Source organism: Serinus canaria, chromosome 3, assembly GCF_022539315.1.
Source record: "Serinus canaria isolate serCan28SL12 chromosome 3, serCan2020, whole genome shotgun sequence".
NCBI classification, from domain to species: Eukaryota; Metazoa; Chordata; class Aves; order Passeriformes; family Fringillidae; genus Serinus; species Serinus canaria.
The window spans coordinates 49,614,046-49,634,374 of NC_066316.1; the positions used below are offsets into that span (position 1 = coordinate 49,614,046).

At 41.6% G+C, this 20,329-nt stretch overlaps 2 protein-coding genes across 2 annotated transcripts in view; one reads left to right on the forward strand and one right to left on the reverse strand.

Moving 5' to 3' along the window:
- MAP3K5 (mitogen-activated protein kinase kinase kinase 5) overlaps nt 1-8,598 on the reverse strand; it is a 98,531-nt gene extending 89,933 nt beyond the window's left edge. Inside the window, exon 1 of the mRNA XM_030235598.2 lies at nt 8,059-8,598. Coding sequence (XP_030091458.2) covers nt 8,059-8,467 — 409 coding nt within the window. The 5' untranslated portion in view covers nt 8,468-8,598. The remainder of the gene's footprint in view (nt 1-8,058) is intronic.
- A 7,145-nt stretch (nt 8,599-15,743) lies between these two features.
- PEX7 (peroxisomal biogenesis factor 7) overlaps nt 15,744-20,329 on the forward strand; it is a 41,236-nt gene continuing 36,650 nt past the window's right edge. Inside the window, exons 1-3 of the mRNA XM_030235745.2 lie at nt 15,744-15,924; nt 17,299-17,356; nt 18,520-18,670. Of these exons, the coding sequence (XP_030091605.2) occupies nt 15,801-15,924; nt 17,299-17,356; nt 18,520-18,670 (333 nt within the window). The 5' untranslated portion in view covers nt 15,744-15,800. The remainder of the gene's footprint in view (nt 15,925-17,298; nt 17,357-18,519; nt 18,671-20,329) is intronic.

The window sequence follows — 20,329 nt, forward strand, 5'->3', positions numbered from 1 at the left end:
TAGTTTAATTCCTACAGTGCTACAACTGTTCATTGACTTCTGGTACATCATTGGGTCTTCCTTGGTCACATCCAGGGCTTCCTGTGTTACAGTCAGGTGACTTGTGCACACTGCAGAATAGACTTCTGCCAGAAGTTTAACCTGCATCTTCACAGTTCAGAGACTGCAGGCCTCAGTTTATAGGTCCCTAATAAGCCAGAAAGACTGTAATGAAACCAGCATTAAAACTGTATCAGACAATTATTATGTGAAGAGGAAGAAAAACAGATAAATTCTGCAAGAAGTGCAGATAACTCTTCTGTGGAGATATCACTGAAAAACTGTCTTCACCACTGAAAGCACCAGCTGCTTACTCACCCAGAGTGCACTCTCTGCAAGAGACACCCACTGACACAATCAGTAAGCAAGTCCCAGAGCAACTCATTTACTTTATTACAATAAGGGAGAAATGCAGAGCCAAATTTTTATAGGGGTGTCTAGCTCTTAAATCAAAACATACACTTCTTGTGGGATTTGAAAGAGCACTGATTCCCACTGGCTTCAAATGATTCAGACTATGGGAAATCTTTAAGCCCTATGCTGCATCTAAACTCATCCCAATGTTTTTGAATAAAGGCAGACATGATTTAAAAGAGAATTCAACTCTGGCATGCCTTTGTTAATAGTTGATCAGCAGCTTTTCATAACTGAAATATTATATCTGCATCACTCTAGGCATAAATTTGGTCTCAGAGGAAAAAAGCAATATAAACCAAAAAAGCAGCCTGTGCTTGTATGTCAAGCTCAGCCTGAGGTTCATGTTCTCTTGGAACACAATTACAAACTTCTTACAGAAATCTACCCATCAGTAATTACCAGAAAATCCCCCAATTGTCAAAACAGATTCTTCTGTCATCTGTCACACACACACACACATATTCTGTGGTATGAGATGACTTTGCTGACTGCTACAGATGTTTATCTTGTTCTAACAAACGCTGCACTTTGAGTGTGTCTGAGCTGCTGAGTATCAACCCCCAGGGAAGCCAGACTGAAAAAGGGGGAGCAGACTACTGTGGACAGTGGATGTTTGGGGACAATCTAAAGCAGGGAGCCCACATCATAAAAGATGAGAATCCCAGCAATAACTTCCATTTTATTAGACACAGACTTACAAAATCCCTGTCACTATAGAACCACTGAGGTTTTATAATTCCTTTGGGTTTAACTTCCAAATAAATTTGCAGGTACCTATGCATGGAAATACAATTCCAAATACAGACTGTCCCAAAAGCACTGAGGAAACAGAGGAGCAAGTTTTAAATTATCAGCACCACAGAACACACTCAAAAATCAGCAGTTCTATACAGAGATAAAAGAAAAACTGCCATAAAACTGAATTTTTTCCTTGCTTAACTTAATTTTATTTAAGACAACCAGAGGGTGAAATTTACTGAGGACAATGGTGCTAAAGCATGCATACAAAGTCTTTTCTAATTTTCACTGGAACCTTTAGGCTTTAACACAACTTATTTCAGCTGTTGTCACTTGCTACATTTACAGATTTTTGTATTGTGCTTCTTTACTTTGGAAAGCTACTAAAAAGAGAAGCCAAATTATTATCATGACTGCAGCAAATTCAAGAGTAATTTCTTTATGACACATCCTGTTCAGAGCTACAGAAATGCAAACTGCAGAAAAATCAGTCACAAGTTTTTTTCTGCATTACTCAAAAAGCATTCATCTAGTTCCAGTCAGCATTTTCTCCAGTGGGGAATAAACTTAGATGATGTCTGCTCATACAGATGCCTCACGAGTTTTACATCTTTACTGTATTTTTAGGGCCCTAATAATTTCATAACCTGCTTTCCTCCCACCAATTCAAATACCATGAAGTATTTCTAAACTAGCTCTGGAGTCAGCCCTGATGCATTTAAGTGCAAAAGAGAAAGTACCATTTCAAAAGCCTAACTTCTAGTGACTTCCAGTACCTTCTAAATAATCCAACAAAAGCCTTCATGTGGACTCCCTAGTCAGCTGTCTCACTGACAATACTTCAGTAAATAAACACATCAGGAGCATACCCTTAGTGTTATTTATGTTACAGACATGGCTGTTAATTCACACCCCTGGCACATGCTGCATAAGCCTCTCAGCTGTGGGAGAGGCCTGAGGAAGTTCTTTTTGCACAGCAGAGCTACAAATTGCTGTGACAGGCCAGTGACAAAGTCTGAAAGAGAACTTCAACCCACTCCATGAATGTGGGCTGCGAGACCTATCTGCTGTGCTCCTCCTGCTTCAGACAGAAACTAGTGGAATATTAGTTTTCCGGTCACCTATTGACTAGCAGCCTGATGAGAGTAGTGCAATACAGCACCAATATTGGAATTTGGTTATAAAAATTTACAGCTGGTCTAGCAATGGAAATATTTGTGAATATGTTGTTTCAAGGTCCACAATTTTGTCATAATTCAGAAGTTCTCCATTAGCACTATGAACACACAAATTTTGTATCAGGATTATGGATTTTTTTATAGACTCATATTTTTGGTTGTAGATGACATTCAGGTGCTTTGGAATTAAACACTCTTCTGTGTAGAAGATATGCCATGCATTTGGTTTGTGTTTCTAATGCTGGTTTTTAAAAGAATCTGGACTGAATATGCAGAACCAAAAGGAGCTTTACAACCCATCCCACCTAAACATTACAATATATGCTTTGCATTCTGACACAAAGATTCTGTACTCATAATATTTTGCATCCCTGATGTGATTATAGTCATACTCTCAAGACAGCCATCAGCTCAAGTCTGCACACCAATATTAACTTACTTGGCATCTCTTGCTCTAACTCATCACTTGCATCATTGCTGCTGAAATACAGAATTTTTCAATGTGATTTCCACTGACAGTGGAACTAAATTTTTTTTTTTTTTAGTAGTTGTCCTGGACTCTGAAAATGGAAAGAATTATGCATCACCTGCTACATTAATAAGAACTATCATTTGATTCTCCAGTCATGATGCTATAGAAACAGTAGTGGGGTTACAGCAGCACCTGGGGAATGACGGGGGAGGGGAGGAGGGTGTCTAAAAGAAGTAAAATAAGATATGAATGTAAGTGCTGCACAATCACAGAAGGTATGTGCAGTATTTCAAGTGTCTAAAAAAACTCTGTCAGTGAAATTAAAAAGTATTAACCAGGAGGCACAGAGAAAAAGGTGATGAAAAACACCTAATTGTCCTGAGAGATAATGTGGAATAGAACAAAACTTCTGATTACTCTCTCTGCTAGTGTTTTTTTTTTTTTTTTTTGCTCCTACAAACAGCTAATATAGTAGGATACATTCTGCTTTTTACCACAGAAAATATTTACAGCAACTTCTAGGATCGAGAACATTAGTCTTGAATAGAATATGACCCTCGTTGGGTTTAAGAGGAAAGTCTGGGTTAGGGTGTCACAATAACAAACTTCAAGAAACTTCTATAAAGGCATAAATCCCACCTGAAAAAACAGCATCCTAGAATTTATCATATTTAGAGGAAGAAACCACAAGAATGCTGTTGAGCCCTGGTATTGCTTTACTACCTTTCTGTGTGCCTGTAAATGTTTCTAAACACACACTCTGCAAATGTTCTGTACAATCTGCAGAAACAACTTAGGTGTAGAACATCTTTGAAGTAATGTTCACCTTCACACAAGTGACTGTACTCATTCCCTGAACTTTTTGTCATTTTTTATATCAAGAGTCTTCCCAATAAAGTTGCACACTATGTTTCTAAGCCCAGTAAGCAAACATGCCAATCTCAAGCCCAAGCCTGCATGAATTTTGAAAGCAATAATGTTGAATTCCAGAAATAAAGATAAGATATTAGACCTATTTTATCATCTCTTATTTGATGAACTGTATTTTAGATGATCATTGCCGTTCTGAAGACTTATCTCAATAGACTCACACAACAGTGTTAGTAGAAATGCTATCTATCCTAAGGGCCATTGATGGATGAAACTTGAACATAAGGAGTTAATGATTTTGAATTTCCCCATTATAAGGCAACATTAAAGTTAGAAAGAGAGTTTTATATAAAAAGCACATCAGTCAAGCTGTTTATCTTGAGAACCAACCTAAAACAAGTGATTCCACAGATTAGAAAAGCCATATCCTCCTCAGTAACTGTGTGATCACCAGTCCCTCTGAGACCATATTTAAGTCTGAATGCACAATATTTTGCATCTAACAAACTACTGTACACATCCCTGTCTGATTCTAAAAACATTTGTGAAGAAATTACCTTGACTTACAGCACCTCCCTCCCATGAAGAGCTGACTTCATTCAGATTACTGAAATCATGAGAGGTTTTTTCCTTTTACCATACTTTTACCTATTCTGTTTTTCTCCAACACTCTGTTCAGCTAGTCCTTGAGTCACTTATGTAATACAAAGTGACTATGTAAAGATCTGCTCAGGAAGAAAATCATTCTAATCTCAATTACCAAAAAAAAGAGTGCTTACCTAAGCCAAACAAACTCTAAATACTTTACACCCATTTATGGCTGTTTCCAAAAGAAACTGAGCAATTAAGGAAAAATCAAAAGGATATGCAGATCTAGTCATTAAAATTTAGAGAAAATACCATTTAATTACAAATATCAACAGCTTCAGAGACTTTTAAAATACCATGATTATCTATTGCACTGTAGAATAGTGTCTCAGATACATTTTGGCATATCTTTAATTGCCCAACTCTTACAATATTCCTGTTTAGAAATTATATTTAGAATTTAGGAGATACCTGTAATTCACCTGCACAAGCTTAAAATTACTGGAGACCAAAAAAAAAAAAAAAAAAAAGAAAACCAAAAAGCAATCAAAGTCTAGCTATCCTCTTTACAAAGGAAAAGAGCCTTTAAGACAGCTGATTTAATCCATACTCATCAAGTTTTGCAAGAAATTGAACTACATTTTCCTCTCTTTACCTTCCTCTTTAAGTAAAAGAAAATGTGATAAATATTGAAGTCTCTCTTTTTGTCAGACCCTTATACAACAGTTTCCAGGAACCACTTGACATTTGTTTTTTAAGAAACAATTTTTAATTTTTTTTCTGAAATCAAGTGTTATTTAAGCCATACAATCAAAAAAGCTAGACTAGGCTCACTCTTAATATTTGGTGCATGCATGGTTCAATTATACATAGCTGACACCTACTCACTAAATATGCACTGCTAATTATGTCTCAGCATTTAAGGGCCATAGTTGACTGAAGCTGGCAGGAGATTATTAGTAGGCTAATCTACATTTAGAGCGGATGATGAGTATTTTCATCTAAGATATTTTAGTTAATACTCCTTCAAGTCCTTTTAGAACCAGTGAAAGGCATGAAGCAAGCATACATCAGAAACCACCAAGACTTCAGACTGTGTTATATGAAGCAAAAAATGTGACATTAAAAAAGGAAGCCTTAATGATGTACAGGTAGGTTATTCTCTAGGTCTATCCTCGTAAATCACAGTTAATTTACATGCATTACAGGAGTTGAGAGGTTTAATGTTTTGGTTTTTTTTCAAACAAACACAGTTACAAGTTTGATTTTCCAAATCCTCATGAAATGACATCATTCATTACTCTTGTAACTTAGCTGGCCTTTACAATGAATCCAGGAGGACTTCATACCCTGAATGTCACCACTTAACTATCACATTATTTGAAAGCACTTTCACTGCTGAAATTTTATTTCCTATTTACTCAAACTGTGCTGTTTTAATACACTATTTTTTAAATAACATACTGTGCACATATTCATTGTTATTATTATTACTAATGTCACCTTTGATCACTGAAAGCACACAGCAAAAGAGGACAAGAATGGTAAGAGAGAAGGAGTTCAGGTCACCTACAAATGCTATCTCCTACCACCATGTGAAAGCAGGTAAAAAAAATATCTGTGCAAAAGCTACACCCTCCAAGGCTGTTTCAGTTTTGTTCCCTACGCTGTTCCCCATTTGCATTCTTCTACTACACAGCTTCTACTCTTTAATGCTGTTCCCAATGTGAGATTTTTTCACTATTTTAAAGCTTCTGGAGAACAATTAATTCCTAAAAATAGAAAGAGTGTAGAAAGTGCAGCAGGGATAAAGAAACAAGTATGAAAATCCACAGATCCCTCTAGACCTAAGATTTTGAGATTGCAGCTGGTTTATCACTGGTCAGCTCAAACAGTACAGAGTATATGTGGAGCAGACAGAAACTTCTACATCTAGCTCTCTTCAGTCCAGGCACTGGAGGCGATTAACTCTCCTAGTCCTTTACGTGTTTATGGACTTCATTACTAAAGCAGAATGACTTTTTCTGGTTTGCAACAGTTCCATTAAATTCCAGCCAAACAGGACAAAAGATAAAGTAATGTTTCTACATTTACAGTTTGCTGAAAAGTCATTGAAATAAGCGAATTATATTACATAAGCATGTAGTTATGTAGCACTATAAGCCAGACGCCTACTGCCGGAATTAAAAGGGGCCCACTTCAAGTCAAATCTCCCATCACAAGAAAAGCACCCATGAACTATCAAGACCACACCTATTGAACAGCTCAGAGTCCAAAAATTAACCAGTGTAAGAGGCACCAAAACATCATGGATAATTCAACTTCTTGAGCCTCACTATGCAACAGCTTCTTCAACAGAACCACGAGACTCTCAGGTTTCACCTGCTCTGGAATGAAGAGATGCCAGGGTGCTTGAAATCTCTCTGAGCTGAATACAGAGAATATAAAGTCTATAATGAAACTCTATGGCCTTCCTATTTCCACCTGTGAGGACAGCTCCTCTGACTTCTGAGAACTGTTACTTTTAAGGAAACGGCTCTGCATAGGGCAAAAGGAATAAGCTGTAAGTGCATGCTTAAGAATTGCCCACCTCACTGGACTGAAAGCAGCAGTCCATGAAGCAAAGCTTGCAAAGTTTCAAAGAGATGACATGCATGAAGTTTTTTGTGAGAACTAGTTACAATAGTGCCAGGAGGTTTTTGTTTGAGTTTTCTTTCCCTTTTTCTTCACCCCTCCCTAGGAAAGGAGGAAACTACAGTATCTGACAAAAACTTGTTAAATGCTTCTTTTTAGCATGTATTTCATATACCCCAAAGCCACATCACACAATAAGCTTAAAATTGCAGGCCAGGACAATTTCCTGCTTCTGATTTTTTTTTTTTAAAGCAAAAAGCCATTAATTCAGTACTACAACCTTAGTAGTATGAAGTCTTTGAAAATCTAGCAAGCAGGGGTATTTTTTATTTTACATTCACACCATGTATCTGTGGGTAAGATAAGTAGATGGAGAAAAGTTTTAGTTATTACTTTTACAAACGGGGCCGTGTACATCATAAGACAGAACCCCAGGCCACCACACCTTCAAATAAAGGTGCAGTCCTTTTATTGCCGTGCTGCTGGCAAACTGGGGTGAGAGGATGCAGCCTGGGTACTCTTGCCAGCTAACCCGATCGGCGTGCGCAGCTTCTTGTTCAAACGCATCCATCATATGTATTATATGCAATCAATATCAAAAGCACAAACTTTCAACCACAAACACATGGAGCGTCCCAGATGCCGTGTCAGCACTAAGAAATCGTCCCCACGCGTCTGGTGTCAAATCTGCTTTTCAAAGCTCCCACGGCCTCGCAGCTCCTGTCTGTTTCAGCTCGCACTCATCGTACTAGTACAAATTTGCATCCCGGCACTCTGTTAGGAAACCGAGAGAAAACAGCCAGGGAACGTTTAACCCGCCGGCAGCAGCCACAAGCACTGATTCACAGCACGCTTGCTGACCTAAGAGTTTCTTCTTCATTAGCGCGGGGGACGAGAGCGGGTTCTGGCACACTTTCGTCTCCCCGCGTACCCGCCGTGGCCACCCGGGGGGTGTCACTGCAGCCGGGGGCCGCGGGGGGACCGCGGGCTCGGCCCCCGCAGGAGTTGGCGGCCGGAGCTGCTCCCGCCGCCCCGCGGTGAACCCAGGGCGGTGACGGCGAGCCCCGGCCGAGCCTGTCCCGCGGCGGCGATGATCAGCCCCGGCCGGGCAGCCCTTCTCACCTGCGTTATAGAAGCGGTCCAGCACCGCCGTCTCGCCAAAGTCCAGCTTGCCGAAGTGCAGGGTCTCCAGCGAGGCCCCCACCGCCTCGCACGCCTCACGCAGGCTCTGCAGGGCGCCGCTCTCCGCCGCCAGCAGCGGCCCCTGGCTCGCCTCGTTGATCACGTAGGTGACCGCGGTCCGCCGGCCGCCACCCTTGGCCCGCGCCGCGGTGCTCGGGCAGGCGGCGGCGGCGGCGGCGTCCTCAGCCCAGAGAGCGGCGGGCGGCGGCGCAGCCAAGTCGGGCGGGAGGCTGCGGGCGCCCGTGTCGGCCCCGGGCGCTCTCCTGCCGAGTACCTCCTCGCAGGGCGTCCCGCCGCCGGGCGGGCCGGGCACCGGCAGGCTGACGGTCCCTTCGCTGCTGTCGTTCATCCCGGCGGTGAAAGAGCAGCCCCGGGCTCTGTTGCGCTGGCCGGGGTTAGGCGGATGCCATACTGCGCCGCCCGCCCCGGAGCGGTCCCGCTGAGCTGCTGGAGGGGAGAGGTGACCGACGTGAAGCGAGGGATTCCCACTCGGGAGCTAGCGAAGGTTGACGGAGACAAGGAGACGAGCACAGCCTCTCTCCGTGCCTACCACCGGCACCATGACATGCCGCTCCCTTCTCCTCCGCACCTGCAGGGACTACCCGGCGCGCCGACCCCCGGCTGGCCGGCCTCCTTCTCCTGCCACCCCCGACACCCCGCTCTTCCTCCGGCCGCTTCGCTCCTTGGACGAAATTCCTCGGCCGCGGGGCGAAACCACTTGTGGGATAGCTCTCCGGCGCCCCAGCTCCAGCCGAGCGACAGCTGCGGAGCCACTGGCAGCGCGGGCTGGGGCGGCCCCAGCACCGGGCACCTCCTCCGGCCCCGCCTCCGGCAGAAATAACCTTTTCCGCCCCCATGCTCAGCGTTCCGGCCGCGTCCCGCGTGGGAGCTCTCGAGGAAGGGCAGTCACGTCGTGTCCTCACGCGCTTGTCAGCCTGGAAGGACGCCGCTCCCCTTGGGACGTCCTGGCTCGGCCACCCCCACTCCTCGGAGCGTCCCTGGAGGGGACGGCTGCTGGAGAGGTCCGAGGGCGGCCCTGCCGTCTCCTGCGGGGCTTTATTTTGTAATATCCTCCCCCCTCACACGAGCCCACGGTCACGCTTCAAATCTGTGGGGTCAGGCTGCGCCTCCCCGCTGCTGAAACGGCGGGGGCCCTGCCTCGCCCCGGAGCCTTCAGAGGTGCTTGGGGTTCATGTGAAGGAGCCTGTATTTGTAAGAAGCCAGGCCCTCCCTGTGCGTTGAACCTGGTCCTGCTAAAGGGATTTTTATAATTTCCTGCTTTTCTTGTTTGTTTTTGATGGCACACATACTCTAACTAGCTCGTCAGGAATAAATGCTTTGAGTGTTTGCAGTGAGTTGAGAGTAGTGTCAGCACTGGCTAATCATCAGCCTTTGCCGTCTGCTATTATCCGCCGCCTGAACCTACCTCTCCCTGTGTGCCGAACGGCTTCAAGTTCACTGAAGGGTTTATGGCTCCTTTGAACAGGACCGGCCTCACGCTATGCAAGCGCTGCACTCGGAAAATGGAAAACTACCCCTGTATGTTGATTAAACATGACGGTTTCTTACTCTGAGCTGGATCAACCTCACGTTTTGCAAGTGTTGCACTCGGAAACTGGAAAACTACCCCTCTATGTTGATTAAATATGTCGGTTTCTTGAATTCGCCTGCAATTTACTTGTCAAGAATACTTGAAAACTTGGTAAATACCAAAAACATTACTTCACAAAGAAGGAACCTAATAGGAGTAACTAGCATATAGCCAAAAACTATGCTGTGCATGGTATGGCACCCAGCAGAGGACAAGATCCTTTGGTGTTTGAGATAATTTGAAGAAAAGATGCCCTAACATTTCAGATTATTTGCAGTCCAAGACTGAATATCTGGGTAATTCAAAATGGACTAGAAAAGGAAATAATGTTGAGACTTCTGCAGTCTGTTTTTGGGTATAAATACTGGGAATGTGGATGGTTTATCAAACGTCTTTTTTTAAGGGCTTCTATTAAACAGGTATGAGAGAAGGAAAAATAGCATTTATTAGCTTTGTTTATATATCAATAGGTCCCATCCTGTTAAAATTTATGTTAAGACTAATCTACTTGTTGGCACAAAGCCTCCTCCTGTATCATTGTTTTCCATTACTTCTGTAGATCAATTCTGGAATAATTAGAAAAATTACTCACTGCAGTAGCTTCAGTAGCTCTGTTTGCTTTTGCATTGAGCAGTCCTCTTTTCAACAAGATATGCTTGGCATTTGCTTCTGCTGATAAGAAATCAGTAAATGGGGTGGGAAGATGACAAGCAAACTAAAGACTAATTTACAGGGAAAAGTTAATATTTGCTCATCTGCCAGATACAGTAGGTTATTGTTTCTTGCCACAGTCTGAACGGCAAAGTGTTTTTCTAAATTATGGTGTTTTCCACAAAATGCAGAATTGGTGTTAATCCATTCAACATTGCACTTACATCACGTTACAGGAAGCAAGAACAATATGTCTCCGTTGTTCTCAAGAACAGTCCGTGTTTGTCAAGTGCAGAAGGAAGTCATGGGCTGAAAGGAGACGGAAGAAGCATGCTATTCCACTTAGCATTACTGACTTGTGAGGCTTGCTTCATTATTAGCACCATGGCTGTTCCAAATACAACGTAGTTTTTCTACTGATTTGGCTATGAGTGAGGTTGAGCACTAAACTGGGAAAAAAATCAAAATACTGTTGAATAACAAACACAAATTGCTGATGCTTTTATAAAGTGAAAATATATATTTTAATCTGTTAGATCTCTGAAAGGAACTATCAGGCATTTAGGAGCTCTTGTGTTTTTGTGTTTGATTAGGAGGTAATTCCAAGGACTTTTTAAAAACTGAAGCCCATTTGTTATCAGAAGTACTCTTACCTTGTTCACTTGTTTCTCAAGGGCTGTGAAATTAACATCTTTAACACCAGATGGTTTGTATATAATCACAATTCAGTACCATCCTGTTCCAGCTCTGTTTTTTTCAGAGACAAAACAGACAAAAACTTGGAACAACCAGTTGGCTGTAGACTTGTTGAAATAACAACCTTCTCTTTGTTATATATTTCTACAGCTATAAATAATTTACCTCTGGTATTAACCAAAATTGTGATTTTAACATCCAAGAGTTTGCCAACTTTATTAGTTGCAAATATAAATGCAATAGTTGATGAGTTACAAAGAGCATGTGACAAATACCACAGGCTCGATTTAGCTGATCCAACCAGTGTAAACAAGGTCCAAGACCAAAAAGGACAATTCAAATGTGTCCTGATTTATAGAGATTAAATCTAAACATAACTCTGTCCAATTTTATATTTCATGTATTGTGACCATCCATGTCCACACGGATGGCCACAATACATTAAAATTATTTTAGATGAATCTGCATTTTGAATGTTTACAGTAATGTGGATGAAATTCATGGAATAAACTGAAATTTATCAGCACAAATACTGGGTTTAAAATGTATGTGAGATTTCATTAATCCTTTAAGGCCCTCTTATTTAACTACAGGATAACATAAAGGAGTGAGAGATTGGAGATTCACTGTAAATTCTTCACTGATAAACAGGAGAAAGTTTTCAGGAGTCCAGCATCCTTCAATTATGAATGTCTAAAAAAATCTCCAAAGAATTTAAAGAAAATTGGAGATACAAACATTTGGATAAGATATAAGTATGTACATTAATGCGATTTTTGTAACCTTTAGGCCAGAACTCTCACAAGCACTAGAAACGGTTGAACTGAAATTAGAAAAACCTTGTTTCTAAAAGCTATCTAAAAAGTTAGACTAAGTATATCACTGTAGACAATGAGAAGTAACTTTTGAGTTCAACAGGGAGAAGGCAATATTTTGAGGCAGCCAGCTGCCAGTCTTTAAGAAAAGATATACTTATGGTCACACTGAACATGTAAAAGTGTATTTAAGGGGTGGGGGGGGGGTTGCAGGGGAGGGGTAAATAGAGACCAGTGGCCATTGTGTAGGAATGCAGCTGATCATGGAACTGGAATAATATGGGGAATCTGCTTACTGAATTTCAGCATGGTGCACATAGGTGGCAGCCAGCAAAACCTGGCCAAACAATATGGATACATCATCAGGGATGGATATTTCACCAGGCAGGGTTGTCCTTGTAGCACTTTTCTTGTGAGCAGGGTGAAGACTGTGTGCTGTTCTTGCTTCATACTCTTTCCTCACAATTCTCACATTTCTTTCTAAATCTCCACGTCTAAATCTTCATTTGCTCCAGTGTCTTTCCCTCCTCTTCCTTCTTTTATTCTTTTGAACTTCCAGAAAAGCCTCCATGCTAACTGCCTCTTCCTTCCAAATGCCACAACCCTCAGTTTAGCCATGTGAGGGAAGCCTTTTCCCTTTGCACTCATTACTGCAACCCCCTTGGTTACTTTCATTTATTTTCAATGTTGCCAGTTTTTCAATCTTAAATGAACCTTGGGATTCTAAATGCTTTTTCTAAAGCTGCAACACATTCAGCTTGATGATGATATGGGGATTTCAGATGGAAAAATCTCTATACTTCTATCAGGCAATAAGTATTCACTTGTAGAAGAAAATCTTGATGGCATGGAGCCCAGGGAATGGTTCAATATTCAAAAGACAGACAAAAATTAACTGCAGTCCTTGAATATTTTCAGTGTTTTAAGCTACCTGCCCTTGCATATGAGGAAATAGCTCATATTCTACTTTCTCTGGTAGAAAAGATCTTTTTATAAGTTCTTCAAACTCTTGGACTTGAGCCTTTCTGATTACTGTTCCTGCTGACCAGCAAGGGTTTTGGAAGGATTTGTGCACACAGCAGTGATGGTTACCATCTCAACTCACACCTAAGCTAGCTGCCAACTAGCAAGCTGAGGAAATGGGGGACATGTGTTTGTAACAGAGCAGAGCTCTTGGGTCCGAAAGGGTGGAGATACTGCAGTAAGCATCCCAAGCACCTATTCTAATGCTAACGAGGGGTACTTCTGCGAGCTGAGCGTAGAGAAGTGTCAGCTGCATAAAGATAACCTTAAACTGCATACTAAGCAACTTTCCCGTTCTTAATTGAAATTATGTTAGGAAAACAGCAATTTCAGTGTAGTTGGGGATTTTTGTTTTTTGCATGGAACATGTCTGCCATCTACTGCTGCAAGCGGGATCCGTCGGTTTGGAAGAATCTGTCTGGATTCTTCCTCTGCATTGGGGAGGCCACACCTCGGGTCTTGTGTCCAGTTCTGGGCCCCTCAATTCAGGACAGACATTGAGGTGCTGAAGCAAGTCCAGAGAAGGACAACAAAGGTGGTGAAGGCTCTGAAACACAAGTCTGATGAGGAGCAGCTGAAGGAGCTGGGGGTGTTCAGTGCAGAGATGAGGAGGCTCAGGGATGACCTTATCAATCTCTAAAACACCTTCAAAGGGGGTGTAGGCAGGTAGGGGTCAGCCTCTCCTCCCCCACAACTTTTGACAGGATGGGAGGAAGTGGCCTCAAGCTGAGCCAGGAGAAGTTTAAGATGAACATTACAAGGAATTTCTTCACAGAAAGGGTGATTAGACACTGGAATAGGCTGCCCATGGAGGTGGTGGCATCACTGTCCCTGGAGGTATGTAAGGAAAGCCTGGATGTGGCACTAAGTGCCATGGTCTAGTTGACATGGAGATGTTCAGTCATAGGTTGGACTTGGTGATCTCAGAGGTCTTTTCCAACTTAACAAATTCTGTGATTTGGTGTTAGCTGAAAGAAGGTTGCTGGTAGATCATTTGGTTTCAGTAGCTGCATATAAAATGCTGCTATGACTGGGGGTCCTTGGTGTTTCTTGAATTTACTCAGCTGCCCAGAGGCTGAGGAGGAAATAGAGTCATGTTTAGCAACTTCATTTTTTGGGACCTTCTCTCTTTGCCTGTAAAATAGCTTTTGTTTCTTTTGTTATTCTACCTTGAAACCATCCTATTCAAATACTTTCACTGACCGTATTATTTTGCTTTCTACTTCCGTGGATCTTCAAAACCAGAATTCACAAGTTTGTCTGTGAAAAAAATGTTTGAGAACTATTCTTCTCTCAGGACTTCCTTGTAACGTTTCATCCACTTCTTGATCATTATGTCTATGAAAATTCTTTTAATTTTGTCTTTAAAATAAAGCTGGGCCACTGATAAGAGCAGGTTCCTGCTTGCATAACTTCTTTGCAGAATTTCACTCACTACAAAAGATCAGCCAGCTTGGAAAAAAAGGCACTTGATGAAATCTTTCCAATTCAGTGATAAATTATCTATAGAATAACTGGACTTTACACCATGAAGCATCTTTACTCCCTGACGCACTGCAAATGACAGTGTCCAAATTTACTTACTGTACCCCAGTGGTGGCCTTGTATCTTTTCAAGAATTGATATTGACATCCCAGTCACAAAGGGCGATTGCTTTAAAAGCACTTGCTCAGAAAACTGTCCTGTAACTTGCATTTTGAAAAGATAAATTGACGTAAAAAGATTCCACTGAAGCTAAAACTGGCTGAATTTGGCCTGGAGCAGCCAATTCTGTAAGGTATTCCTTTGCCTCAGGGTTAAAAAAAACCTGATCTCACATGATGTCAATAAATGAAGCTTATAAATTGTTAGTTATGAGGCTTTGAGAACTGCTGTGGTAATCCAAAGGATACATAAAACTGAGATTTACTTGCACTGAACTGATTTTATTCTAAAATCCTGGAGGCTATTTAATAAACATATTTGTTTTCATTTTTATTACAAAATTGAAGAATGAGTAGAACCATCTAATTCTGAATCTGAGAGCCAGTTTAAGCAAATGGATATTTTTGTGGCTTTACAGTGGATTTTGTAGTCAAGGTTCAGTTTTAAATATAAGGGCAGGTAGCAGGAGTATGTAACTATGGTCTAAGTTCCATGAGTTATCTGTGGTTAAATAATCTAATTTGCCTTTGCTGTAACTTCTGAAAGTGTAAAACGATACTTTTGCATTTTTATCTTTAAACACATATATGGGTCATTGTTACTAATTAGGGTGGTCTGTGTCAAACTGGAATAATATCAGTGGCTGTATTTTAAGGGACACAGATATGGATATATATAGGATATAATATGGCAAAAAACTGCAGCTGCTGCTCTGCTATTAATTTTCTAAGCCTGAACACCCCCTACCCACCTCTTCCTTTCAAAAGCAAAATTCCCACTGACTTAAACAGAAGTTGTCACAAGTGTTAAGAAGTTTATTCATAAAAGGACTTCCATAAAGAACAATTGCATACTGAGAAGAATGATAAAATATGCAGATCTATTCAATAAATTAGGAGAATGAACAGCTTAGAAGGTCTTTTTAAAAGGAAAAATGAAAGCTAACACACATACTTATGCTAGAACATCTGATGTATTCAAGCTGATGCACACACACCGTGCCGATCTAAGTGGCGTATAAAAGTGTGGATTGTTTCTGAAATTCGGCAGAGATTCCTCCTGCGCAGCAGTCGATCCCGAGCGCCGGCTTTCCCGCCTCGCCGCGCTGCCAGCGCTGCGCCGGCCCCTGCCATGGCCAAAGATGGCGGTGGCGGCGCCGCGGCTCCGGCACCGCCCGGCGGGCGGGCGCTTCCGCCGGGGCCGGGGGCGCGGCGGCTCCTCCGCGGCTCCTCCGCGGCTCGGCGGAGGCCCGGGCGGGGGCCATGGGCACGGCGGCGGGCGCGGGCGCCCTGCGGCTGCCCGGGCTGCACGGGTACGCGGTGGAGTTCTCGCCATACTGCCCGGGGCGTGTGGCCTGCGCCGCCGCGCAGTACTACGGCATGGCAGGTGCGGGGGGCGGCGCGGCGGGGGTGACCGGGAACGTGGCTGAGGAGGAGGAGGAGGCTGGAAACGTGGGTGTGCGGAAGGACAGACGGTGTCTGTCAAACGCCAAAGCATTTGGGGACGACTTTCCTTTCCGCTGCGTTTGTTCTGCCGTGAGACGGCGGCAGTGCCCCGCGGGCGGGCCGGGGGTGTCGCGGGAGCTGCCCCTCGCCCTCCGCAGCCCGGCGGGATCCGCCTCTTCCCAGCCCTCTGCTGCCCTGGTGCTTTCACAACGCCCTCGGGAGGAGCGCTTATTTGATAGGGTCGAGAATAAATGTGGTAGTAAAGGCGTACACAGTGTGAATAAAATGTCTGAAGATAACTTTCTCCGATGACAGGACCCGACGGAATGGCCTGAAGTTGTGTCAGGGGAGGCTTAGGTTGGATATTAGGAAAAGGTTCTTCTCCCCGAGGGTGGTTGGGCACTGGAACAGGCTCCCCAGGGAAGCTGTCACAGCGCCAAATCGGACAGAAGATCAAGAAGTGTTCGGACGATGCTCTCGATGCTCTCATTGGGATGGTGCTGTGCAGGGCCGGGAGCTGGACTCGATGCTGGTGGGTCCTTTCCAGCTCAGCTTGTTCTGCGCCTCCAGCTGTTCTTGTTTTAGTCCCTGAGCGTCCAGGCAGGCTCTGGTGACCCCGTGGTCTCTTGAGAGAGCCAAGCTGAGTGTTCTTCAATACTGGCATCCTTTTCATTTCCAGCGGGATTATTGCTCCCCAAAACATTAATTAAAAAAAAAAAATCCAAGTGTAGAATTACTTTTACAATACCCCCATCAGATGAGGAAGCAGAACCAATGTGTGTTTTATCAGAAGTGAATTATTTTTTTAGTTTCTGGTGAGCTGTGTTTGTGTTACCATATTCAGGTAGGGGAGAAAAAAGTGTTTGATCTGCTGTGTTATCAAAAAGACAAAAGGGAGCTCTCTGTTGGTATGTCTGTCATGTGAGGCCCATGGGAAAAATGCACTTTTATGCTTTATAAACAACTCTTTTTCAACCTCACCGACAGATACACTGGAGTAAAATAAAAACAAAAAAAAAAAACCCAACAAAAAAGCTAAAAAAACCCACCACCAAAAAACCAAAATCAAACCAGAACAAAGCTAAAAAAACCCACCACCAAAAAACCAAAATCAAACCAGAACAATGTGATGTAAATTAATTACTGTTTTAGAGAACATGAGACCACTAGATGTTTAATTATGCAAGTAATTGTTTTAAGTAATTTTAAGGCTTCTTAAAGTTCATGTGCCCTCTGAAGCTACTTCAGAACCACCCCAGTTTCCTTTGGCATTGGGGAACTAGTTGTGATGTTTTGTTTCATTTTGCTGGTTTAGGTTGTGGAACTCTGGCAGTGCTGGAACAAAACGAAGCTGGGATTGTTCTGCTCAGGAGGTAATACAGGTTTATCTTTTATTTTTATAAGATAAAAACTTACTTTGTACTTGTGAGTACCAGGCACAACTGAAATATTTTTGGTTATTTTTAAAGTATTTATATAAAGTTTTTTTTCAATTCTGAAGTAACTACTGAATGCAGGTCTTTTTATTTGCATAGAAATTGATGTATTTGTATTTACATACAGTACAAAATATATGTTTACATTGCATCGATTATGTTATGGGAAATCATCTGCCTTGTACCATTTCCATAGTGTAAACCATTTTGTAGAAAACTGGCAATGTGAATTAAAAGCAGCTTCTCTGCCCTAGCTTGAAATTATAAGTTCTGCCTTTTTAGGAATAGTGCCTTGACACCTAGTTTTATGCCCTTATGATTGATTTATACTGAAAATAGAGCAGGAAGCTACGTCAAGTCATGGAGGTCCTTCCTAGGAGATAAAATTTTCTAGGGGTTTTAAGGAGATTTATTTTGTTTTGGATAGAAGGAGGAGAAAGATTAGAAAGGAGGGGGTTTAATTCTTGTCTGTTATTAACCTAAAATGTTTTAAGGAAAGTCTTGAAACAGTGATTGTTTAGATTAAGGTGGAGATGCTTAAAAATAATTAATCATATGCCGAGAAACCTTTTTTGATTCATAATTGTGAAACAAGACTCTTTGAAGATGTTCAAGACTCTGTTACTTCTGGGAGTGTAGAGGTCTTCAGTATATTCATTACTGTGTTTCTGTTGGGTTTTCATTGTGACTCAGATTCATAGTGGTGTGACTTGCATAAGGCTCTCCCAAGACAGTTTTATTTCTTTCTTTACCACAGTTGTTAGAAATCTTACATTCTGGAGAAGCCATAAATCAGACTGAGTCATGTTGTACCTCTGTTTGTGTGGCAAGTTTTAGACTGGAATCAGAGTTCCTTCTTTGTGTGTGGAAGATCCTTGGCTCGTTTATGCTTTAACTTAATCAATCTATTCTGGTATATGGTTGTAGAAACTGACATTCAAACAAGTAAATTCATAGGAAAATCACTTGAAACTCAAATATGTAAAAATGCTGTTTAGAATGGTAAAAAGGGCAATTTAAAGATTTTCTTTGCATGGAACTAGTCCAGACTTTTATGTCAGGCTTTCTCACAGACAAATATCTTCATTTTTCCAATTTAGTTTTGACTGGAATGATGGCCTGTTTGATGTGACCTGGAGTGAGACCAATGAAAACATGTTGATCACTTGTAGTGGAGATGGATCTCTGCAAATCTGGGATATGACTAAAACCAAAGGTCCACTGCAAGTCTATAAGGAGCACACCCTGGAGGTAAATCAGGCAAACTTAAAAAATGTAATGGACACTCCTGTGTTTGAATAATTAAAATATTTATGTGTAGTCTTATAATCATAAGCAGCTTGTTATTTTCTAACTTTTTTGGATCTGTGGTTTGAATTAATAACTTGACTATAAAGTGGATGTACATATTCTTGTGCACGTTCATACAATGTAGTAGGTGCTGCTTGATTACACAAATATAATATATTCAGAAAATAGCATTTGTGGTTCCTTACAGCCTAAGTAACCAGTGTGATGTATGAAATTACTGCAGTTACGGTGTGATTTTTAGCGAGCCTTATTAGATTGGTCTAAATCAGACAGCTGATATATCAGTCTTATTCTTGAGGTTGTGGAGTGGTACACATTATGCAGATCCTTAGCAAGTGGGTTACACTCAGATCTCCTTATCCTTTTCCCTCCTAGCATTTGTGAGATCCTACTCAAATAACAGCAGTCAAATGTTGGGACAGTATGTATGTTTTTTCAGCCTTGGTTTGATACTGTTGCGTGTTATTTTCTTAAAACCTCAGTTTCTTTGTGCAGTGCTGTATGGGTAGAAAAGAGCATTATATTCAGGTTCATAACTGTTTGCATAGTTTTAAGGATATTTATTCTGTAGTACATATATCTTCCCTAAAGTGATTTTTCTTCCCTTTTTTTTTAAGCTTTCCTTCTGACCCTCCACTCACTGCTGTTAAGTCTTTGAACTTAAAGTGCAATGAGTTTCAGCCTGCATTTTACTGACTTCACTGATACTTTATCTAAAGGACATAGATCTTAGTAAAATAATCTAGTAGATATGCAGTCAAAAAACTGATTGAGTGAATTAAATTTCATTCCCAAAAACCTCAAGATTTTTTCAGATATGAAGCACAAAACAAAAGCTGAGTGACTGTAGTTACTCAAGAGTCCATCTTCTGTAGCTTACTTCCTTGTGGTTTTTCTACTTTGGTTTAATACACTTACTGTATAAACTGAGAATTTTGAGGGAAGAGTTTCTAGTTGTGATCAGGATTTTGATAATGTTCAAAGGCTGATAGTAGTTACAGAAAGATGTAGGTGAAGCATAGTACCAGTTTTGTTTTGTTTGTTTCAGCCATTTTCTCATTGAAATTGCGTCAGTAAGTTTATTTGCTTCTGTTACACCATCTGTTGTTTGTGAAATAAACATTTCTGTGTCTATGTCTTAGCTGAGCTGGTAGCATGGGAGGTGGACATATTCAACTGTGCTCAGAAAGGCAGTATAGGAAACATGGGCTGAGTGAGAGTTTATTGTGAGATATGAAAGGTTTGTATTGATTCTTTATGAACTTGTGTTAAGAGGATGGATTTCAGAAGGAATTTACCTAGCAATTTCTGGCAAACACTGGTGCAGACAGTGTTCTCACTACCTTCCTAATCCTTAATCCCTATCTGACGTTTTTAATGGCAGTTTTGTCACTGCATTTTATATTATTTCTGATGCATGATTGGCAGGGAACTGTTACTTTTTTTTTCTAAATGAGATCATTGTTCCTTCTCAAAACGAATGTGCATTTTTGATTTAAAAGTGAATTTGCATTATCAAAGGACGATGAGTTTTATTCCAGCACTAGCCAATTGCTGAATCTTATGAATAAATTCGTCTAATTTACTTTGGTTTTGGTG